Raw genomic sequence first — 22,079 nt, forward strand, 5'->3', positions numbered from 1 at the left:
CTTTTCTTAGCAGTAGTTAGGACACAAATGTTTGAATTTGAGCAGCATGAACAGCCACCACGAAGCCAACATCTGGTTTATTTGACACTGATCATCAGTGAGACAGTATTACCCCTCTCATCCACCAGATGGCGAGAGGAGGCTGAATATCTTTGTCCTGGATTGTGCATGAAGTGAAACATGTATACAAGCATTCACTGTTTCTGCTATTCTATAAAATAAGCGGTTTATAGCAATTGCACAATGTTTATGTGTCGCATCTACAGTATTTGCTAACTTGAGTATTTTTTTTTATAAATAAACTTTAATTTTCTATTTTACTTCTGCCTGTCATCCAGCGTTATGCTGAACTGGAGTTTGAAATGTACGCCGGTAAGCATGGCCTTTTATTACGACAACTTTACTATAGGAAATTACAAAAATGCTAGTGCACAAAACCAATCATTGAATTGCTTCTTGGATATCATAATCGCATACTTTTTTCTAAACATGTTAGCGACACAGGGTTTATTTTGAAACTCATCCCCGGAAGTAGTATAAACCTGTCACTGCTATCATAATAGCATAGTTAGCTAACAGAAGTGCCTATGCTACCTGCTCCTGAGGAAAACAACAAAGTCCCACGCCGGAGGGACACCTGTCATCATGGCTCTGTTGTGGTGTGAATTGTGACAGCTAACGCCAAGATGATGAACGACATCATAGAGGAACCAGAGAAGGACACCCTGCTGGAGGCGCAGGAGCCACAAGTTTTGTCGGTAATGTCAGCTAAAGCTAGTCCGGCTAAGGCTAGCCTGCTAATAGAAACTGGGAGGCTAGCGGTCTCCAACCTGTGATTTTTGACAGTTGTTTTGACATGACAAGACATGCCAATAAAAAGTGTCGAGAGTGTACGCTTTTGGTCGATAGACATAGCTAAGTTTGACTTAAATTGATATAGAGTGACATGATTAATGGACTTATAAATAAGAATTGATTAGCTCTTCCTGTAAACCGAAAGGACTGCTGGGAAAATTTGAAAGAGTTTTCAATTTACAACATTTCTGTGGGTGGGAGACATTTGGTGTTTTCACCACTTGATTTAACTGATTTAACTGACCAACTTAACCAGTTTAGGAAAAGATTAGAAAGAGATCAGCTACAAGAGACAAACTAAGATAATGATTGATCATCAGATGGTTGAAATACTTTTTTAAGACCCCTCTTAAATCTTCTTCTTGTCATTAAGCTGTTATAGTTTGTCATTTCCCACACTATTGTCTTGTCACCACTCATTTGGCTACCATATATGAATATGAAATACAGGCTATCTTTAATTTCTGCAACCTCAGGGGCCCAGTGGTGGCACGAGACCTAAGATCGCTGATGGAGGGATCAGGCCTGTGGAGAAAAGAGGACCTTACATCATGTCTAGAGCTCCAGCAATCCACCTCAAACTACGTAAGCATTCCCTTGACTCATCAAGACCAAGACATAAACACGTCATAATTATGCCTGTCTGCAGGTCATGAATCTTTTCATTATTGTTTTTATGAGTTCAGCTGTGGTTTATACTGTTGTACACAGCACAAAATGGAACAGCTACAGAGTAATGAAGTGCAGGACAGCAGAGCCTGAGTCATATGACATGCATTAGATAAGTTTCGCACAGTCTGTCTGTATAGAAAGCAGTCGACATAGACAGTTTAAATGTAGTTCACTGCCTACATCCTTCTAAGGTCCTGATATCTTTATGTGCAGATGAGAATGTATCAAATATCTGACTGACTGGTGATTCTAGTTCTGATATTTGGCATCTACACAATAAAGACTTTCCATAGGTTCACATTCTTGCTTAAAGTGAGGGAAATGTTGTGGACATGGAGGATTTCCACACAGAGAAGTGATGATGACGTTGGGTTCCATGCATAAAGTGAAGCAGTCTGAATCTGTCATGTGAGATTAGTGCAGAAGACGCATGACCTATTTCACAGACTCTTGTCTGTTTTAAATGTGTTTGCACCCAATACTGTAAATATGAAAGGGATTTTTAAACGCTGGATTCCTGAAACGTCACCAACATTTGGCACCTAAATTGATGGGAGCTATCTGTTGAACCCAGCCTGAACAAATGCACTTTAATGTTATTAGATAAACATATTAAACAAACCACAAAGTTGTGCTCAATTTGAACGGAGAAATGGTCAGTTTATGCATTTAGAATTAGAAAAAAATGTATCAATAGTAACTTTTCATCAACTATCAACTGTCATCCTCATCCGCCTCAGGTTTTAGTGTGGAGAAAGTCTTGTGTTAAAATAAGAACAAGGTGTTACAAATGTATTGATCTGACCTGAACCTCTGGTGGAGACTTTAGTCAGCTCAGATCTGCTTGGACCTTGAGAACAGAGCAGTGGAAAAAGTCAGACTTATTAGAAATCAAATGAATTCAACTGGTGTAAGCATTTCGAAAAAGCGAATGAAATCCAGTTTATTATGTTTTTTGCCTTTTACCTTTATAAGTACTGTTCTCATATGGGTTTCATGATCATAACACAATGATGTCATTCATTCTTAAAGAACTTCCAGTTGCTGAGAGTGTGTGCAGGAAGCTTTAGAGATATTTGGTTGTTAGCATAGATATACTTCTCATTTGACCTTTGCTTTGACTGTCCTCCATTCAGTCTCAGTCAGCACATACATATCTCTTATTATTCACAGAGAAACACAGGGAGATGGCGAGGAAAGCACTAAAGAAGAAAGCCCTCTCCCCAGGACCTCCAGTCATGCATCAGCCCAGACAAGGAGCTAAGAGGTGAGGAGAGGAACCTTCTTTTTGTGATGCTAGCATGTGGACGAGATGTTTGTTTTGCATGGTTTTTACTGTTTCTGTTTTCCCGTTTTAGGATGGTGAAGTATAACAAGGGCTACGCTGCATTGAGTCAGCACGCTGATGAGAGTTTGGTTGCGCTGGACTCGGACAGGTAATGTCAAACCAGATATACACATACATATATACACATGTGCCGTTTTAAGCAGAAAATGATCACTGAAAATACTTACAAGTAGTGACTGTAGATTTTCCTTTTAGAACCAGTATTCCTTTTCTTCTTGTCCTACAATGTTTTCCTCACTTGTACACACACTTGCACATGTTAAAGATATGCTCTTAATTTTTCACAGAAGATTGTATTCTACTACAAAGTCATGCTGTAAATTGATGATGTTGGTCTTTTCATAAAGATGCAGTGCAGTTGGGCTGAAAGTATGACAGAACCTTAACACAAGATCATCAGTGTATCGCTATATATCTAAACAAAAGACATTTTTTTGGTTTTAGTTCTCCTTTAAAAGAATGAAATGGCTCATTTTTTGTGTGTATGTAATTTCAGTTCAATGATCCCATCTCATTTCTAAGTTTAACCTCCCGTTTTACATTGTAACCATAAACTCATGTCACCTGGACATTAACAGGTACCTGTTGCAGGTAGAGTTCTGGTATTTTTCTAGTGTAGGCTCTAGTGTTCCTAAATACTTTGGTACATTGAAACGTTTTACCCTAGAGTGACAGAACCTGTCCTACTTGTCCTTACAGTGATGAAGAGATTGATTTTGAGCAGTATTCCTCAGGATACTCTTCAGCTGAGGTAAGTGAGCCCAACAGGACCTTCTTTAGATGATCGTTTATCAATAATTTGTGTTCTTATCAACTCAGGCTTTATTTTTACGTTTTGTCCTTGCATTTTTGTGACCTCTGCGTAATCTTTCACCAAAGCTCAGTTCAAACCGAAGATTCACAATAAGACACAACAGTTTTAAGGGAAGATGCAGGGAAAAGATCCCATGGCGTGAACTGGCATGTCTCAGCTCAACTCAAACCTGCAGATGTTCTCAGCTGCGACTCAGCTTGTCAAGTCACCAGTGACCGGTTTAGAAACATAACGCATGTCACCTGTTTCGACAGCCAATCAATGACTTGTGCCGTCAGTTACGACCCATCGGCTTGTTCAAATGGCATATGTTTTGATGGAGAAAAGTAAGGATCAGCTTATCAGTTTGTTTGAGAAACAGACGTGTCTGTTTGACACAACCCTTAACATTTTTATTAACTGCTAAACTGACAAGTTCACAGCTCAACTTTTCCTCTGTTCTGCTAACAGTCAGTGTCTCTCTCTCTCTCTCTCTCTCTCTCTCTTACTCTCTCTTACTCGCTCTACCACACACCCACTACACACACCTTTTGTTTTCGCTGTTTAATCAATGCTAGAAATGTAACTGTAGCAAGTAACTGGCTTTCATTATGCTAACTGGTATTTTTAAGCTGCTACAAATTATATTCAGCTACAGAAAAAGCCTGAAAAACTGGCAGCTAGAAAAGCAGTACTGAGAGTCATTGGTATGGAGACAATGGATAGTCTGTCACTGTCAAGTTTCAGCTCGTCTAGTCTGGAATCTTTTGTCTGAAGGGGGCTGTCCACATTAGCTCGCCTTAGCAGGTCAGCACACACAGTTGGAAGTGCAACTTTGAAACACTTGCCTTTGACTTTGCAAAACCTTCACAATGCAAATATTTAGTACCCATGGAGAAAATAAAATCTGTCTGCACAATAAAAAAAATGTAAAAGTAAGAGTTACTCAGGGGTTTTCTGTAGCACAGTTGCACCACCAAATGATTCACATTTTCCAAACAGTAATGAGGTAAGGGGTCAAAGGGAACCGGTTTGCCTTAAGGTGCAACTGCTACAAGGAAATCAACATTTGTCTTTGTTAGTTTGCATTCATACATAATGTAGGATCTGTTGTGTGCCTTTGCATAAGTAAATGTGAGAGTCAAGGATGTGTTTTATATTGACCTTTCCATTGTTTTATTTAACATACACTCTACGTCTCAGGCTCTTGATCTCAGATATGTAGCTAGTGTTGTTTACTCCACCTTTTAGCAGAACTTTAGTCGTACTTGTTTCCCCACATTGCTGTAACTGGAATTTTCAGATACATTTCAAAATATATATTTAAATTCAAACTGAGTCAGTTTATGGGTGGGTCACAGACTCATGGCCTCCATCCTGACTAAATATTTATGTTAAACTGGTAGTAAACCAATCACCTGAACCCAGTCCATTCAAATACAGGCTAGAGAGAGACAGACCTCACTGGCAACTTAACTTGAACCTAACAGCCAGTTGGATCCGTCATTACTTCGTGTCCACAGAATATTTTTCTGTGCCTTTTTACTCGAGGAGCTCTTGTTTCATTTAAATGTAAAGTGTCTTAGAACAATTTAGATGAGCTCATTACACAATTATGAATTAAGTTCTTTAAAGACTTCTGTGGCTTATTTCCATCGTAAATTACACAGCCACTGTGGCTTGAAAACACCTCACTTGTTTTGTGTTTGTTCACATTTTTTGATTATCACATTATAAACTGTAATTTGACAGCAAATTAGAGTGTAACTGCCCAAAATGAGAGTGTAGACAACATGTAATTTAAGTTTTTTCTTTAACTTATCATTATATATTTCATTGCACAATGCAATGGCTATAAAATGATGACACCATTGGTGTTTTGACTGGTTCCATATAAACCTTGCTTTCACTATGCAATTTTGTCTGCCACAAAATCTCCTCTTAAGTGAAGCCTGGCAGCATGGCACAATTTCTATCTGTTTCCACGTCTCCATTATAGACTAAATGAAAGAATAAACTCACGTTTTGTCCTGTGTTGGTTGAGGAAAATGGAGACGATTTGGTTGTCTTTGTGACAGCAGCAGCAAGAATTGCCCAGTTGCAGAGGAGAGAGGGAAATGTCTACCAGGTTGTGTGTGTGCGTTAGTAAGGTCCTTTTCTTTGCTCTCCAGGTCCATCCTGATTTAAGCAGGCAGCTGCTTCAGGACGGCTACCGTCTGGATGAGATCCCTGATGACGAGGACCTGGACCTGATTCCGCCCAAAGCCATGGGCTCCTCTGTGTGCTGCTGCTCCGAGGGCCCGTCCTGCTCCATGCAGTGATGCCGGTGCCGTGACTTGAACCTTACAAAGGCTCGGCTCCAGCTCCTGTCCCTGACATTAGTCACTGGTGGTGCCTGAGGCCTTTCTTTTTAACCCAGGACCACTGCTGTGCTGCCTGAGGAACTCCAGCTCTGAAGTCAAACTCCTGCTCATGCGAGACAGTGTGCGCTGAGAACACTCAACACACAAAAAACTGCGGATGGACATAAGAAGCCTTATCCACTGTGACCCCAAAGCTCTACGTATTTTTTTATTTTCGTCTTTTTATAGAAGTACATAAAATGCTAACTATTATACTTCTCCAAATAGAGTGGCAGAGAGTTTCATCATTTGGGAGATGTCTGTGTTGACCCAATGGAGAGCTGCTTACTGTCTTTTCTGCACTGGTGAACGGGTCTGCAGCCCTCTGAGCATGACATGCATACACAAATGGTGTATTGTGTTTTTGGTGAATTTAAATTTTCACGTTATCACATGACACATTGACATTCCCACACTATGGTTGCATTAACTGACTTTTTTTGTTGTTTTTTTTTTACTATGTCCTTAAAATACATTTTTAAGTTTTATTCCTAGATGATATGACCACCAGTTCAGTATAATATGACAACTATTCCAACAAAAAATAACTAATAGGATGTCTTTTAATATGAAGCAGAGCACTGAATTGAAATAGTATAAGGGAGTGAAACACATTCCTTTATGTGTATGGATAGTTTTTTTTTTTTTTTCAGCAAATGTTTCCATCTCAAAAACCTGATATGACCTGTAGACGACAGCCCAGGTTTATATTCTCCTGGCTCCACATTTTTCTGCTATGTGTCTAAGAAGACAAAGAGTTCATTACATTTTACATGTTGTTACTGAGCAAACTGATACATACCAGGAGGGACTCGCTCATCCTCTACCTGTAGAAGAGAAAAGCTTAATGAAAGGTGGTCCTTTTAAAGGTTGTCCACTGTTTGAAAGAGTGATACCAAATGTTACATTATTAAATATGGCAGATGAGTGTCTAAAATATATTAGATTCCTATATAAGTCATCTTGTCAACTAGAGAGGCATTTGTTTATGTGGTTAGACATATATGTTTCTTTTTTTATTTTGAATATGCTTTAGAAAAGAATTTTGAATTGGTAGAATTCAAAAAAAATTATTTACATTTTTAACTTTTTTTTTCGATATCGATTATGTAGCATTTTGGATTTGAACTTCAGTCAGGATCATCTTCTCTACCATATTTAGATTTGGCAGACTTGTTACATCGTTTTATTTATTTATTTATAAGTACATTTGTAAGGGGGACACTACAAATGGTTATTACAGGTTAAAAACAGTAAACCAGATTTGCATAAGGCTTGAGGTCTACCCTCGTCATTTGTAACGCAGTTTAAACTGTGTTGGGATTATTCTCTGTTATGATGCCTCTGTTACTGAAGATGGCAATCTTAAATCTAATTCTGAAAATGATAATTACTTTCCAGTTTTAAAATGTATCTGTTCACTCATGCTACAGTCCGGGTCATATTTTACTATTAATTATTGCTGATAGTTTTGAAACTGTGCATTAACAAAAGATGTTAATTATCAGAGTGAGTGACAGTGATCACTTTCTCAGGAGACGTGTGCTAGTGGGCAACTAGAAAGTAATTTGCCTTTCACATACATTTGTTAAAAAATAAAATTGCACAACTGTTGAAGTGCATAGAGGTTTAAAGTCAGGATAAATGTATGGCTGCTGTTTCACCTACCTGTGTTGGTTTTTAGAAGGTGTAACTCATGTAAATAAATGGCATAGCCGACCACTTGACCACCATGAACAAGTAAAAGACTGGAAAGGGTCAGACATTTGGTGCAAGAAAAATTAGGAACTTTGATTTATACTTTACAGTTGGGATCAACTCACTAATTCGAATTCAGGAAGTTCATTTTGTTGAAAATGCCACATTACTAACAAAAGTTATGTACACGATCTCCTCACAGCACTCTGTGGTTGTCATGTGAGTGATTCAGGAATAAAAGCTTGATTCTGCAATTACACTCGGTGTGAGTCGCGTGATAAGTGTGAGGTGAAATGCTTTAAATGTAACAGCTGGATTTAAAGTGTATTGACCCCGGCCCTGGCTTTGCACGATGTTTTTATGTAGACTAATATTGCACTTCACACCAGTGGTCAGTAGCAAGTACACTTGACTCACCTGTACTATGCAACTATTGGGACAATCTGCTTGTTTTACAACATTGTGACGATATAGTGTTATTGAGTGCTAAACGCAATAACTGACTTATTTTATAACGGTCAACACTAGTCTTTTTTTATTTGATTGTTCTGTTTTTTGTTTCACATTATTAAATAAAACTATTATCTACACTTACATGTGTATGACTGTGATTATAATTAAGAATCATCTCCGATAGTGCTAAGTAAGTAGAAGGTATGTCAGTGGAGGTTATCGATTATGGGACGTGAATGAGTTTTATGTATATGGTTGATATAAAACACTAACCACAATTGTACAACATTGTAGTTGTTGTTTCCACAAGATGGCGGTGTGGGGCTACGCTGCAGTCTCAGTGCAACACCTATTGAACTTCACTATTAGTCACCATGAGGTGATATGTCATTTAAATATTGCATTATAATAATTGTCAAGTTCAGAGAAAGATGTGATGGTGTAAACAGGCCATGTGTAACTGGAATATTGCCAATACTTAGCAAGAGACCGGTCTCCATTGGCAAAATATAGATTTTTAAGAATGCAATTTGGCTTAAAAAAATAAATAAATGTTCAAATACAGCTTCCTTCAGAAATTAATATTTATATACTAATATATTGTATTAATTAATGTGTTTGACACCATTTAACTTGAAAGCTTTTAAAATACTTTTGGAGATTTTATGGCTTAGATGGCTATCCACAGCTATTAGCATAGTGCTATGTTCATTTAGCCTGCTCTGTGCTAAGCTGAACGGATGTATATGAATGAAGTAATGAATACATTAGAGGTAAACGTACTTAGATTAGAGTGTCATGAAACTGAAAAGGCAGTGGGACTTGTTGCGGTCGCTGGGCGGGTCTAATGCTGTAGTACGCCATGTGGGGGGGTGTCAACTGACGGGGAGGGGGAAAAAAAACGAGTGAAGGGAGTTACCTCAGCGCTCTGCGAGATATGAGATCGGGCTATTTTCCAGTCGTTCCCCTTTTCTATTAAAGAAGAAAAAACACGAAAATCATTGGGGGAAGAAAGCGAGAAACACGGCCACATTTGGAGAGGTCGCCCAGAAGAGAGCTCACCCTGAAGAGAGCTCACCCACAGCGCCTTTCTGCCGGCGGATCAGTCGCGAGCTACACTTGCATGCACAGTACTGCTGCCCCCGTGCGCGCGCGCGTGTGTGTGTTTACAAGTGTTTGAACGAGTGCCACAAACGAGGGAAGAAGAAGGAGGATAAAGCCAAGGAAGGAGGGATGGTGGACAATTCAGGCAGTAGTAAGGCACAAATGGTGAGTCGTCGTCCTGCTTGGCGTCCCTCTTCGTCTGTCTGACCTGTGACGAGCTAAAATATCCTCCGAAAAGACGCAGCTCGGCCGCCTTTTATTTAACGCAGAAGAGTTTAGCTAGCTTGACGTGACACTTTCCATAAGAAAAAGAAGAAAAAAAAAACCTTTCAGAACTAATTTTGTCCTTTATGGTAGGTAACTTTATACTTATTTCATAATCTCACACACATTTTTTAGAGGAAGTCAAGACGTTGTAAAGCCAAATGTGCTTGTCTGTACGGTGACTTTTCCTAAAACGTATAGCGCATACGTTATCCACGTATTTTGAGGATGTGGCAGCTAAGTTTGCTAAATGCGGAAAAGGTGTCACATTTTTTTACAGTCTTAGCAGATTTGTCTTTTCACTGAAGTGGCTGTTTCTCTTACTAATACGACTTGAGGTCAGTTTACCTTTCTTTTCTTTCAACACTGAAGTTTCTGCTGGAGGCTGTTTGGAAACCAGTTTTGACTAACATTTGTTATATTCATGACCATTTTACTGTCCTTAGTAAAACACAGTGATGTTAGCTGGGGCCAGTTTTGCACCCTCTGCTTTGATAAAGCCGTTTAAATGTCTTAGTGATAAATCACCGCACGCATCCTACAAAAAAAGTGAATTGCTAACATTTTCATTTGTTTTTCCGTGGCTGGTTGGTGTTGTGCCTCATGTTTTAACGTTGAGCTGTGATATTTATGTGGACCCTGAAACCTTAAAGTGATCTTCAGGGTTTGTTTTTTTAAAAGGTTACTTTGTTGTGAGCCTGGTAACATAACTGTGGTTTTAGTGTGAGTTGGTGTGTATTGTCCTACTTCATTGTTTGTGCTTTTACACATGCTCAGATTTGAATATTTGTAGAGTTTAGGTGTAAAAGTTGGGATCCCCACATATTCAGTTTATTCATATGAGAAAATACGGTTCAGGTTTATTCAGGTGATGCTGAGGATTTTTCAACTTTTGACTCGGTGGCGCTCAGCTCCGACCCCTGATTCAAACATTGACTAAAGTGACTAGGTTCAGGGAGTTACAAGTTAACAGGTTTTACTACTACGTGAACCTGATGAAAATTATGGAGTTGAATCATCTGTACTCTGTGTGTGTCTTTGTTTAAATTACCCCTTTGTTTCCATTGTAACATTGATTATTTTGGGGGGATGCATGTGTGCTACACATGTCCCATTTTATCCTGTATAATGAGATAAAGGGGTAATTAGATTTCAGTATATGGTAGGTCATCCATGACTTCCTCTCTTTCCTCCCACAGCCCAGCATGTCTCAGGAGCCTGGTGTAGCCTTTCCTCAGAGCACCTCTACAGGGGGGATGAAGCTGGAGGCAGTAATGGAGCAGCTCCAGCGCCAGCAGCAGGCCCGACTGGAAATGGAGCGCAAGGAGAGGAAGCTGCGAGAGGCCCATATCATGTATGCTCAGCAGGTCGCTGCCCAGCAGGCCATCCTGGCGGCTGCCCGGGCATCTGGGGCCAGCTTCATGGGCAAGAGCCTGGCTGGAGGGGTCCCTGGTGTTGGGTTGCCTCCCCGGATGTCCAATCAGAGCAGTGTGGACTCAGAAAGAGAGGATGACGAGGACAGAGGCCGGGATTCTGGCGATGAGGATGACGACAATGAGATGATGGAGGGGGACGAGGGCAGTGATGACGATGAGGCAAGTGCCAGTGGTCTGGAGTTCCTCCGCAAGCAGACCCTCGCTTTGCAGCAGAGCGCCTCCCGCATCCAGGCCCGTCCGTTTGGCAGTTACTCTGCATCGGCCCCCCAGAGGGCTGCATCCCCACCTGTCAGAGTGAAGCAGGAACCTGACGAGGGCCTGTCTCCTGCAGGGCCTCACTCTGCTACCTCTCCAAACGGACAGGCCGACTGGGGCTTTGATGATCACTTCAGACAGGTTAGTGCCTTGGCTCCTTGCCACACTGTTTCTTCTTGATTACATCAATTCTTGTTTTGGTCTTTTCCCAGTTATGTCTTCCAGACATTGCCCCTCAAACTAAAACTGGCGTACTATCGTGTATACAAAATGTGTAAAATGACATCATCGCTGAAGATTTCCCTCTGCTAATTCAAATCTGTTTTACTCAAATTCAGTGAGTCAGCACATAGCTGCTAAATCAAAACACTGTTGTTGATTATGACCCAAAGGAGAAAGGCTTTTCTTAGTACAACACTCTCCCTTTGAGCGTTTGTTTGATTTCTTAGTACAGCCACCTGCTGTGAGCGACTGCTTAATCTTGACTGTGGGACAAACCTCTTCAGCAGTATCTTTGTGAGAAACTTCAAATCTCTGTGGATGGTTTACCGCCGATTGGCTTTTGTGGCTAAAAATCCTCCTAAGTGACTCCTGGCAGAGGGCCAGACTGGGGCGCAACATGTTCACACTCACTCGTTCTCTCCCTGGCCTCACATTCTGTGTGTGTGTGTGTGTGTGCGCCTCTCGCTTTCTGTCCCTCTTGGCGCTTTGCTCAGCCTCGGGTTTGGCTCTGATCCAGGTAGCGGAGTCAGGCAGGGCTGCTGCTGTGAGGTTGTGGGTGGTTGGCCGGGTCAGCACGAGGATTTTGGGTGGGTGGGAAGGTTGGATGTAGTACACAGTAGCAACCCGTCTCACCCCCCTCCAAGAGTTTCGGCTGTGTGCCAAGTGCACTTTTCCTTGAAGGTAAATATTTCTTCAGCACAGTATTACAGAACGCTGGAATGCCAACTGGGAGCCAAGCTGAACTACATGCGGTTTAGCATCATAGCTTGGGACATAGCAAGTTAAACAGGGCTCAGCAGCCTAAGGGTGATATAAAAAGCACTGGTTGCACAAGAGTGGGCTGTGTCAGAGGACATATCTGAGCTTGATCAGTAGGCTCAACTATCATGTTTCTGGATTTTATTACTGTCTATTTAAAGGCAAATGTCTTTGGATGGTGCTTCTCTGGACCACATTTCCAAATTAAGGGAAGGCAGTTGTGAAGAGTTGGGAGGAGTATCAGCAGTGGTAGTTGTCATTTTATAATTGTTGTATATCCACTAGAGCCCTCACTGGGATCTGCAGGAGATGATTTAAAACATCACTCTAATATGAACATTGTATGAAATGGGAGTTTCCCTGCATTGTTTGAGCTGCTTATTGTCTCCAGAGGTGTCAGAGAGAGTGGAGTAGTATTATTCTGCGAGGTGGCCTGGCTTTGTGTGAACGTTGTCAGAACAGAAGATCACAGCAGCCGAGTTGTAGTTGACCAGTGCCCTATCTGAGGCCTGGTGTCTTTTATTAGGAGAGGTGGGCTGAGCCTGGGGGTTGGGGGAGGCATTATAGGACGAGAATTGGTCTGGCCTTTTTTTGTTTCCTCTCTTTTATCTTTCCTGTCATTATGTCAGCTCTGCAGTATTTAATGACGGCTCATCTCTTCAGGCAGTTTCAGGTTGCACCACTGTAGGGGGAGGGGGACAGTGGAGGCAGGGGAACTGTTTTTTTTTTCTTTTTCCCTTTTTTGATGTCATTGTCTTCGAGAGGCCAGAGACAAGCCGGGCAGATGCCACAAATACCGACCCCTGTAATAATGCAGGGAGCACATTTATTATGTTCTAAAAGCAGTGACAGGAGGGGATAGGATGACTAGCTAAAAAAGACAGATGTACAGAAGCCCATTTACATGAACATTTACATTTCATGTCGCCAGTCCCAACGGGTGGAGGCTTTTACGCAAAGCACCATGTGTGCATCTGACTACTCTTGTGCTCTTGAGCCATAGCAGGATGATTTGAAGAGTGAGGCTCCGGATTTCATCCAGAGCAGCTCACAGAGACACCAACAGGATAAAAATGTCAGTTTGTTAGTTTCACATTTCATTCAACTTTTGTTGCAATGTTATGAGATTTTAATGGTACAGGTCATCTCAGAAAATATCACAGCGTATACAATATCAGACAGCTGTTATTATCAGTTACAGTGACCGCTAATGCAATAAAAACAAATGGGTTTTTTTGATTGAACAAACCTTTTCAGTATTTAAAAAAAAAAATTATGATCTGAAAGACATTAAACTAGATATAAACTTAAAATCCCTTTTTCTTTTAAATTATCCTAATACGGTAGATTTTAATACCGTAGATAAGAAAAATGTACACGGCCTGATGATCATCAATTGCCATACCTCAGTATTTGTTAAACAGTTTATCGCTGGAACCCTAAATGCAACTGATATTGATGATTGCCATCGGTTAGCTGTAGCTCCAAGACAATGTTTGGAGTATTAACGTAATGCAGAAAAGAACAACCAGTGCATATCGATGTAATAACAAGGTAATGTTTACTTGTATGTAATATGTCTCACCCAGCAGCAACACTTGACTGACAACCATTTGATTAGTCCGTCCTGTAATCCGGAGTGTTTTCAGTGTATATGAGCGGTGAGGGCCCATACAGGTCAAATGGGGGTGGACAGACACGGGTAGCCAGTGTTTTCGTGTCAGTGATGTATGTGTGGTGACCTCAGCCCTGTCCTAAACAGCAGAGTAAATAATTGTCAAACAAGGGGCTGGACAAAGGTGTCGCGTGGAGAGAGGGCCAGGGCAGGCAGTCGTACGGCCTCAGCACTCTGGCCTCTGCCGCAGTGGGACAGAGGCTGCATGACCCCTGTAATCCACCTCCCCACCCCTCCTGCTCACACAAACGCACACACACACACACACAGACATAACTATAGACCCCTCCACTCCTTGCGATAATCCCTGTGTGATTAATAGAGTTTTAATCATGCCTGCGGAACACTGATTTTCTTGTGTCCTAATGTATGTGTGGTGAAATCGCTTTAGTTGGATTGGCTGGATGTTGTAACAGAGATGTTGTGTGGTATGCTGCAGGTGGTGTGAGTGCCATGGCTTTTGTTCCACAGGTTTACAAGTTTTACATACAGCATGCTGTTTGTTCCTGTGCAACCCTGCCTTCTGACAAGTGAGACAAAGTGGAGGCAGCAAGCAGAGTATGTCTACATTTGCATTGCTGTAATCACAGAAGGAGAGGGATGACAAGTCTAAAAGACACAGAAACCAGCTCCAGTACTTTTCTTATCACATCACTGGGCTGAATAGTAAGTTTAAGCAGGCATCAAACTAGACATCAAGTTGACAGATTGCTGGCCACATTTTAATTGTTTCTGATTGCGGTGTTGGTGCTCTTGTGTAATAATTTCCCATGACTCAATGCAGAAAATCATATTAAGAATACATTACACAATGTGGTTCTCTGTCATTGTAACACAGCCAAGAACGTTAGCCTTGTAAATACTGGTTGTACATTTGCATGGTACTATATTTAGCAGGCTCAACTATAAGAGGCTGGATAATTACCCCCTGCTGCCTGATTAGATTTGTAGTCTCTAATTTGGGTCGGATCAGAGACCTTTTTTTGATCTCAGAATGTTGTAAACCATCCTTTCAAAGCAAGTAAATCAGTGCAAGATAGTCCTCTCAGAAAAGAAGAGGGCAGAACCAGTCTTCAACTTGAATCAGGGGTACCAAGAAAAGTGGTGGCCCACAAGGGCAACCAGACCACAGTCACTGGGCATCTGTTGCTGCTGAGCCCTGCCATCTCTTGCTGTCCTCGAGCCATACTGCTGCTGCTCAAGCACTGAAGCTTGTCTGTTGAGCCAGCGCTGTTGCATAATTTAGCTGTCGCCCCAGCAACACATCAGCCAGGAAGTGGGGAGCTGCACGGCTGCAGTGCAGAGATCAATAAGGATTGTGTGTGAGCTTTTAGAGGCAGGAATGTTTGGCCTTGTTTATGGTTCATTTATGATAAATGAGGTGGACATTGTATTTAGCAAATGGACTCAAGTTTTCATTTTGACGGTGGAACAGCTCTACCCTGGTGCATCAGGCTATAGCTACAGTGTCGTTCGGAAGGCTGCTGGATGTGTGAGAAACGTGCAACATTGACACCATGTCTGTCAGTAGTGTTGTGGTGGGAGCCAGGAGCCTTCATTTCCTTGTGTGTATGCTGAATAAGCCAACCTGACCTGGTTTCTGCCTTTTGAATCCTATGTTGGCGTCTCACATGCCATAACTGTCAGTGGGTTTTAAATGGTGTACTTAGTCTTATTCTGTTTGCTGGACCTCCTGATGTAATAAGGATGGAATTACCGCCTGACCCCTGTTTGTACAAACCGCCTGCAAATGGAGGTCATTCAGATGACAAATAATGAGCAAGGCTGAGGTCCAGTTAATCATGTTGGAGTGCTTCAGAATAAGAGGCATGACTTTAATGTGTGAGACCGGTATTGTCCCTGTCATGCTCAAACTGTTGAGCTTCATAGGGAATTGAAAACCTCTACACTGACTGTTCTCTTGAGCAGTTCTTTTGTTAGAGGATTTTTGAGAACGGCAAGGAAAAGTGAGATTTAACAATGTATTCTTCTATAATCAAAGAAAAGGGAATGACTTCTAAATCATCACAAATGTGTTGTTACATGTGTTCAGGATGCACAGTCATATTCTTTTTCGAATGTATTTTTTCATTTCGTCTTGTGAATGTGTTTCTATTTAATTTCTAAATGGTTCTTTTCCATCCGGCTGACTTCATGACGAAAAAATTCTATTACTAATGGCATTTGAGATGAATGGCCCAGACACTAAATGGTTAACTTCGTTTTCCAAATTTGCCCCCTTGGCTGCATCAATGATCTCAAAACATGGCGTCTGATTTGAGTTCGCTGTTGTGAGATTCCTCTCGACATTTTGGCTGCTACTTCCTCTGTTTTCCTTCTTGTAGTCACACAATTATTCAACCAAAACATGATGTGCTCTTGAGCTGTTTGCTGAAAACAGAAGTACATTTATATTTATATTTATTTTGTTTAGTTGTGTTCTTCAAACACTTAAATTAAATTTAAATTAATTTTGAAAAATGTTTTTAAGTGTCTTTTCCCAAGGTGGATTTTGTTAGTCCAACACTAACAGACTGAGATGAGTTGTAGTGTAAACACATTAATTGATATGCTGCGTTGCTCTTGGGTTTTTCAGTTTATTACCGCTTTTCCAGCAGGTCTACACAGGTTTTTTAAACATGGGTCAACTCGCTTTTTATCTGAAATGTCACTGATGTCACGTTTCACGTCTAAAATGCACCAGAAACAGTTGTAACAGAAGAGAAAACATAATTTGAGCCATTCAGTCCAATAACATTTTGGAAGGTCTAGAAGAGCCACACGATTATATTATTTTATCCCCCATCAAGTTAGCCGGGCACCAAACTGGAAGTTAGCTGGCAACACGCATCACTTTGTGCGGTGGAATTTAGGTCTGGGTCTGACGTTTAGATAACCCTAACCCGAGGTTAAAAACTCTGGGTCTACTGCAGAGTCAATTGACCCGGGTGTAAATGCAGAGTTTACACATTCCCATTGCACACAAAACCCAATCTTAGCGTGTTTAAGTGCGATTTTTGACCAGTGTAAAAGGGGTATTAGTCTGTAGATCAATGCTGTGTGAACCTTGCTTTGCCTCATAAATAGCAGGCCTTGGCTGGTGGGTTGGATGGAGACGACTGGGCTTTTAGCTCCGGATTGCCTTTTTAATGGCATTTTTCTGATTGATGCTACTCATTGTCAGTGCAGCCCGGCCGTTATGGCTGTGGTTGAATTTGTATTGGGATGGAAACAAAGGACCCACAACTGCACAATTAGTGCTGCGTAATTATATTTTGCACTCCCAGTTTCCAGGAGAGTTGGTGTATAGGCAATATTGGAACATTTAACTTCATTTAAATTGTCTGTTAATTGTTGTATTAAAAAATAGTCACATATGAAAGGTCTGACTAAGTTTTACACATCAAACTATCAATCAGTTAATGAAGAAAACAATCAACAGATTAATCCATAAAATAACCAAGAGTTGTAGTCCTGTACAAAATAATTCCAAGAGCTCCACGTCAACCAACTACAGCAGTAAAATCCTGGTTTTTAATGCATGGCTAATATTAATATAATCATATGACATATAATGGTAAACAGTCTGCATAATTTTGTACTTTTAATTTTAACCCTTAAAGCATATTTTCTTGATTATGCTTAGATTAAAGTATACTTATAATTGTTACTTAAGAGTATTTTTACAGTGTGGTATTAGTATTTCTTATAAGCAAAGGATCTGAGTACTTCCTCCACCATTGCCCATCTCAGTCTATCAAGGTAAACAGACACTTAATAATGACATTAATTCATGTAGTTACTATGTTTTTTTTAACAAGTTAGGTTCGCACACCCACAGCCTTACTACACCAATGTGTTACAGCCCTGCCACCCTTTATGTCAGATAGAGTATAAACTTGGGCTGATCGGAATGCTAAGAAGCTTCCACTGTTGCCATGGTAATCAATGTCCAAATCCATGTTCGAATATTTGTTTTCTCCAGGTGCACTATTATAGTCTTGCGAGCTTGACCCTCCCTACGTGAGGGAGACGCAGGTCAACACATGCTCCCTTGTCAAGTTGACTTTTGAAACGTTGGAGGCGGGGATAGAACAGACAGTGGGTGACGTTTCCTTTCCTTGCCTGTCATTAGGCTCATAATTACTATACTTACTATAATTAATTTCCCCAATAGCATAAAATATATGTAAATAATTGCTGCAATTTTGAGGTCACTGTTGAAGCTTTGAATATTCGGCCTAAAATTGGTATTTGGGATAGCCCAAGTGCTAGTCAATCAGAGGCAGAGTTATAACTTCGCCACCCTGAGAAAAAAGCTTTGCCTCCTGGTGTGTGAGAGAATTAGCAGCACATTGCAGCAGTCACAGAAAACAGTGCTTCATGCTGTAAGGGGTAGTTTAGTTACTTTAGTCAGCCCCAACAATAAGCTTATTAGCGAAAGGCCATGCATTGTGCTGGCTGTTATGAGCAATAGAAATAAAGCAATAAAGGAAATAAAACGTTCCTCTTCAGGCAATGTTGCCACTGTGTGCTCCTGCATTCTTCACGCCAAAGTGTGAAACTTGAAATGGATAAACGTTCCCAGCAGAAACACAGAGACTGGATAACCATAGCAACGGTGAACAGCAAGAGTTCTTCAAAGAACTGCTATACAATTATTGACAGTCTGCATGCTGCCAGCACTGTGCAGTCGATGCAAAACAGTTGTCAATCTACGCATGTTGTAGTTACGAGAGTTGTTGTAGAAGTAGTAAGCAGGTCTATTTCAGCGACCCACCAATGGCAGTTGAACTCATTCTTTATTCAATCCGCCAGTGTAGAATTTTGATTGCATTTGGTAAGTGGTGGTTGTAAATAGTGGACCTGGTAGTAAGGCAGTCTTTGATGCTAATGTTTTCATGTGCAAAATGCTATTTAAATGCAACACTGCTGGCTCAAGTAACCAGAACTTGATCCACTGAGATTTTTAACATGTTTTTATTTATTATTATTATTATTATTATTATTATTATTATTATTGTTGTAATTATTTTGGTACATAAGTGTGGATGCCAAACATATATTAAACAACTTCAAAATTTCAGTGTGGGGGAAAATATTCACATGCAAGTGCCATTTTCAGATTTACCTGAATCAGTGTGGTGTCATTAAGGTGTAATCTTGCTCTCATAGACCATGTTTCATTTTGTGCTGACCCGCTCTTAACAGCCACGTGTGGACGATTCCTCCTGCCCAGAAATAGAGGTATTGAATTTAGTAAGGAGATGAAGGGGGAGGAAGAGGGGGGAGGAGATGTTATGGAAGGAGAAGCAGGGTTAGTGGTCTGGCTCAACACACTACACTGCCCCACCCAGAGGAAACATTCCAGACGGAATTAAAGAGTTAACTCTTCAAACAGTGAACATTCCCACCGGGGGCTCCCAACAAGAGACAGGGGGTTTGATGGGGGTGGGTGGGTGCTTGTCCGTGTTGTTGTCAGGCCCCTGATTGGTGATCTTTCAATTCATTTCACTCAGTATTGCAGGGGTTGTAAAAGAAGAAAGCCAAAGGGCCTGAATGGGAGGAGCTGGATGGGAGGGCCTGCGAGTGCAGGCAACACTTTTTTTTATTTGTCTGAGTCCCAAAGGGCACATCTGCTGCTGGCAGACGGGAGGAGGCTTCTCGTGGTGGGTCCAGTCCTGTCACCTCGTCCTGGTCAAACACAGCACTAATTGGAAGTGTCTAGTCTCTCGTGATGATTCTGCCTCCACACACAAGACTGCTGGAATTTAGCATGTGTTAGTTTATTCGTTCATAGTCATGGTCCAAATGACAAATGAGATCGCAGTGTCCTCCATCAAAATGCGGAATGGTTTACACTAATAGTTACATTTGAACTCTCTCATCTCATTTTCTTTCCGCTATTTCCCTATTGGGGTCGCGGGGTGTTGCCGCTTTTATCCCCCCTTTAGGGGGGTTGCGGGGCTACTGGGGCCAAATCCAGCTCTCACCGGGCGAAGGCCAGTCACCGGGCGAACTCCACACAGTTAATGTGGGTTATATAGCCACCCAAACAACTTAGATTGAGAGCCAAACCAAACTTTTAAATGGAGCACTGTGGTCTCATGGTTTGAAAACATTTGTAATTGTAACACATCACATCAAGAGCAATGTATTCTCAACCAAACACAGTTTTTTCTATCATCACAGCTGTTCAAATAGATACATATCCAATATTAAATTCTAAATAAAAATTTGATTTACTTAATCAGTGGGGGGAAATCTGGCCCAAAAATAATATCAGTCTATTTTATCGCAATCATTATCCTCAATCTAAATGCAATCTTTTTTCTCAATTTTGAAATGTCCTGTAGACTGTAGCCAGACTTGTAGCTTATCAAATCCTCCATTTGCAATATCACACTAAAGACAGTTTTTTTTTTGTTTTTTTTGCACAAACTCAGCACCTGCCGTGTTGCTAGCTATCTCACATCACATTGTTTACTATACCTAACCCAAGGAAGAGTCGTGTAAAGTAATCAGTTCAATTAGCAAAGCCATCAAATTGACTGCATCACTCTATTGGTTTTTTCAAATGGTATGGATCCACTAGTCAGTGAGGTGTGATATGAAGTTTGGGTACAGAATGCTGTGATCTCTACAATTTGCCTGAAAAGTAGATTGTAGTCGCCTTCAAGATCGATCACAACTCAAAATCGTCAGATTGCCCACCCCTATTCTTACTTAGACTTATACCACCTTCCTCATATCTGTACCCTCCTCAGAGAGATAGAAAATGCAGCTGTTGCAACGTTGAAATGCTCATTTCCCTTGTGGTTTTATTATCTGTATGCTCTAGTGATTTTAGGCAAACATTTGTAGACATGTTTGCGTAAATTGTGCCCCTTGAAGTCTGAGTGTTCCATTCAGGTCCCACGTTACATGCAGTAAAATGGGAGGTGTAGCATAAAGCACAAGTCTGATGTGTTTCTCTCAATAGACCCAAATTCATTTTGATTCACCAAGTGTACCTATTAAGAGCACAAGCTCTTGCCTTTGTTTTTTAAGGTGTCTGCCTTTCAGCTCAAGTAATCGCTCCTGCAGCATCATGCAAATTACCTCTTAGATGACCCCTCATGCGCATTGGCACTGAGGGCCACACTCCTCGTCTCCATTTAATTGAATTGAAAGGCAAAAATTCTCACATTTAAATGCAAATGGTGCTTGTCCATTAGAGTTGTCACACTTTTTTTTCCCAAATCGACCCTGGAGGATTGACTTCCTTGCTTCTAATGGAAACTGAGCTACTGATGCCTGCTGTAATTTGATCAGTTGGTACTGAAACCACAAGCCCCCCTCCCCACACCATTGCTGGTTCCATTCGTCCTTTACAACCACTCCCACTCAGCATATCTCAACACCTGCTCTTTAATGAAGGCAAACAGAGAGAGGGGAATAGCCAAATGAAACAAAGACATCCACCAACCTTTTTGGCAGCTGCAGGGAAATAGATCCAAGGTCATATGACACTGTTGAGCAAAGTCTCCTTGAGTTTTATATAGGCTGACTGCATGTAGTGATATATACAGTACACATGTATACAGACTACTGTTCACACGTTGCAGTGACCCTTGGCACAGTATGTAAAGTCCTGTTGTCCTTGTACCATGTATGCTCTTTTTATACTGTGTATTTAACTTGTCTTGCGCTCACATGATCAATACTGGGCATCTTGAGGGATTCCGATGATACATCTAAAACAAAGCTTTGCTTAATTTTCCAGCATGTAGCCCTTTCAAGCTAAACATATTCCTAAGTGTAACCATTCTCTACAATATAATCATTAAAGGTATTCGATAACATCGTCATCAGGTTTATTGTTTTTCGATCCTGTTGTCAATGTAATAACTACATTTCAATATGGTTACTCAGTGATACTTTAGTACTGTTACAATACTTTCAATTAAAAGTATAAACAAAGCACTCTTCATGAAAGAGTGTAAACAAAACCCCTTTTTTCATATAGAAAAAGAAGTCAGTTTCTCAAATGTACAATGTAAAATGAAACCAAGCAGCTGTAGTGTACAGGAACTTTGCCTAAATAGAGAAATATCTAAAAAAAAAATGACATGAATCACAAATCAGCTTTTGTTACTGGACA

At 40.8% G+C, this 22,079-nt stretch overlaps 2 protein-coding genes across 4 annotated transcripts in view; both read left to right on the plus strand.

Annotated features, from left to right (window-relative positions):
* The first annotated feature begins 563 nt into the window (after nucleotides 1-563).
* Nucleotides 564-8,362, plus strand: fam219b (family with sequence similarity 219 member B). The gene is made up of 6 exons (XM_084360100.1): nucleotides 564-758; nucleotides 1,332-1,440; nucleotides 2,701-2,794; nucleotides 2,886-2,963; nucleotides 3,575-3,626; nucleotides 5,840-8,362. The coding sequence occupies exons 1-6, from the start codon at nucleotides 687-689 to the stop codon at nucleotides 5,987-5,989; spliced, it is 555 nt and encodes a 184-aa protein (XP_084216226.1). The 5' UTR covers nucleotides 564-686; the 3' UTR covers nucleotides 5,990-8,362.
* Nucleotides 8,363-9,123: 761 nt separating this feature from the next.
* LOC311258327 (AT-rich interactive domain-containing protein 3B-like) overlaps nucleotides 9,124-22,079 on the plus strand; it is a 54,959-nt gene continuing 42,003 nt past the window's right edge. For 2 of the 3 annotated variants that reach the window (XM_084354513.1, XM_084354515.1), the window contains exons 1-2: nucleotides 9,124-9,490; nucleotides 10,789-11,421. In XM_084354513.1, coding sequence (XP_084210639.1) covers nucleotides 9,455-9,490; nucleotides 10,789-11,421 — 669 coding nt within the window. In that variant the 5' untranslated portion in view covers nucleotides 9,124-9,454. The other variant, XM_084354514.1, reaches the window with a different exon arrangement.

Source organism: Pagrus pagrus (assembly GCF_965226575.1).
Source record: "Pagrus pagrus genome assembly, chromosome: 1".
Taxonomy (NCBI): domain Eukaryota; kingdom Metazoa; phylum Chordata; class Actinopteri; order Spariformes; family Sparidae; genus Pagrus; species Pagrus pagrus.

What these genes read in the sequence shown, in the direction of transcription:
- fam219b (XM_084360100.1), top strand. Translation starts at nt 687, where the DNA reads ATGATGAACGACATCATAGAGGAACCAGAGAAGGACACCCTGCTGGAG. An exon ending in AGGAGCCACAAGTTTTGTCG is followed by an intron (nt 759 to 1,331) that starts GTAATGTCAGCT and finishes CTGCAACCTCAG; the next exon opens with GGGCCCAGTGGTGGCACGAG. An exon ending in CCCAGACAAGGAGCTAAGAG is followed by an intron (nt 2,795 to 2,885) that starts GTGAGGAGAGGA and finishes TTCCCGTTTTAG; the next exon opens with GATGGTGAAGTATAACAAGG.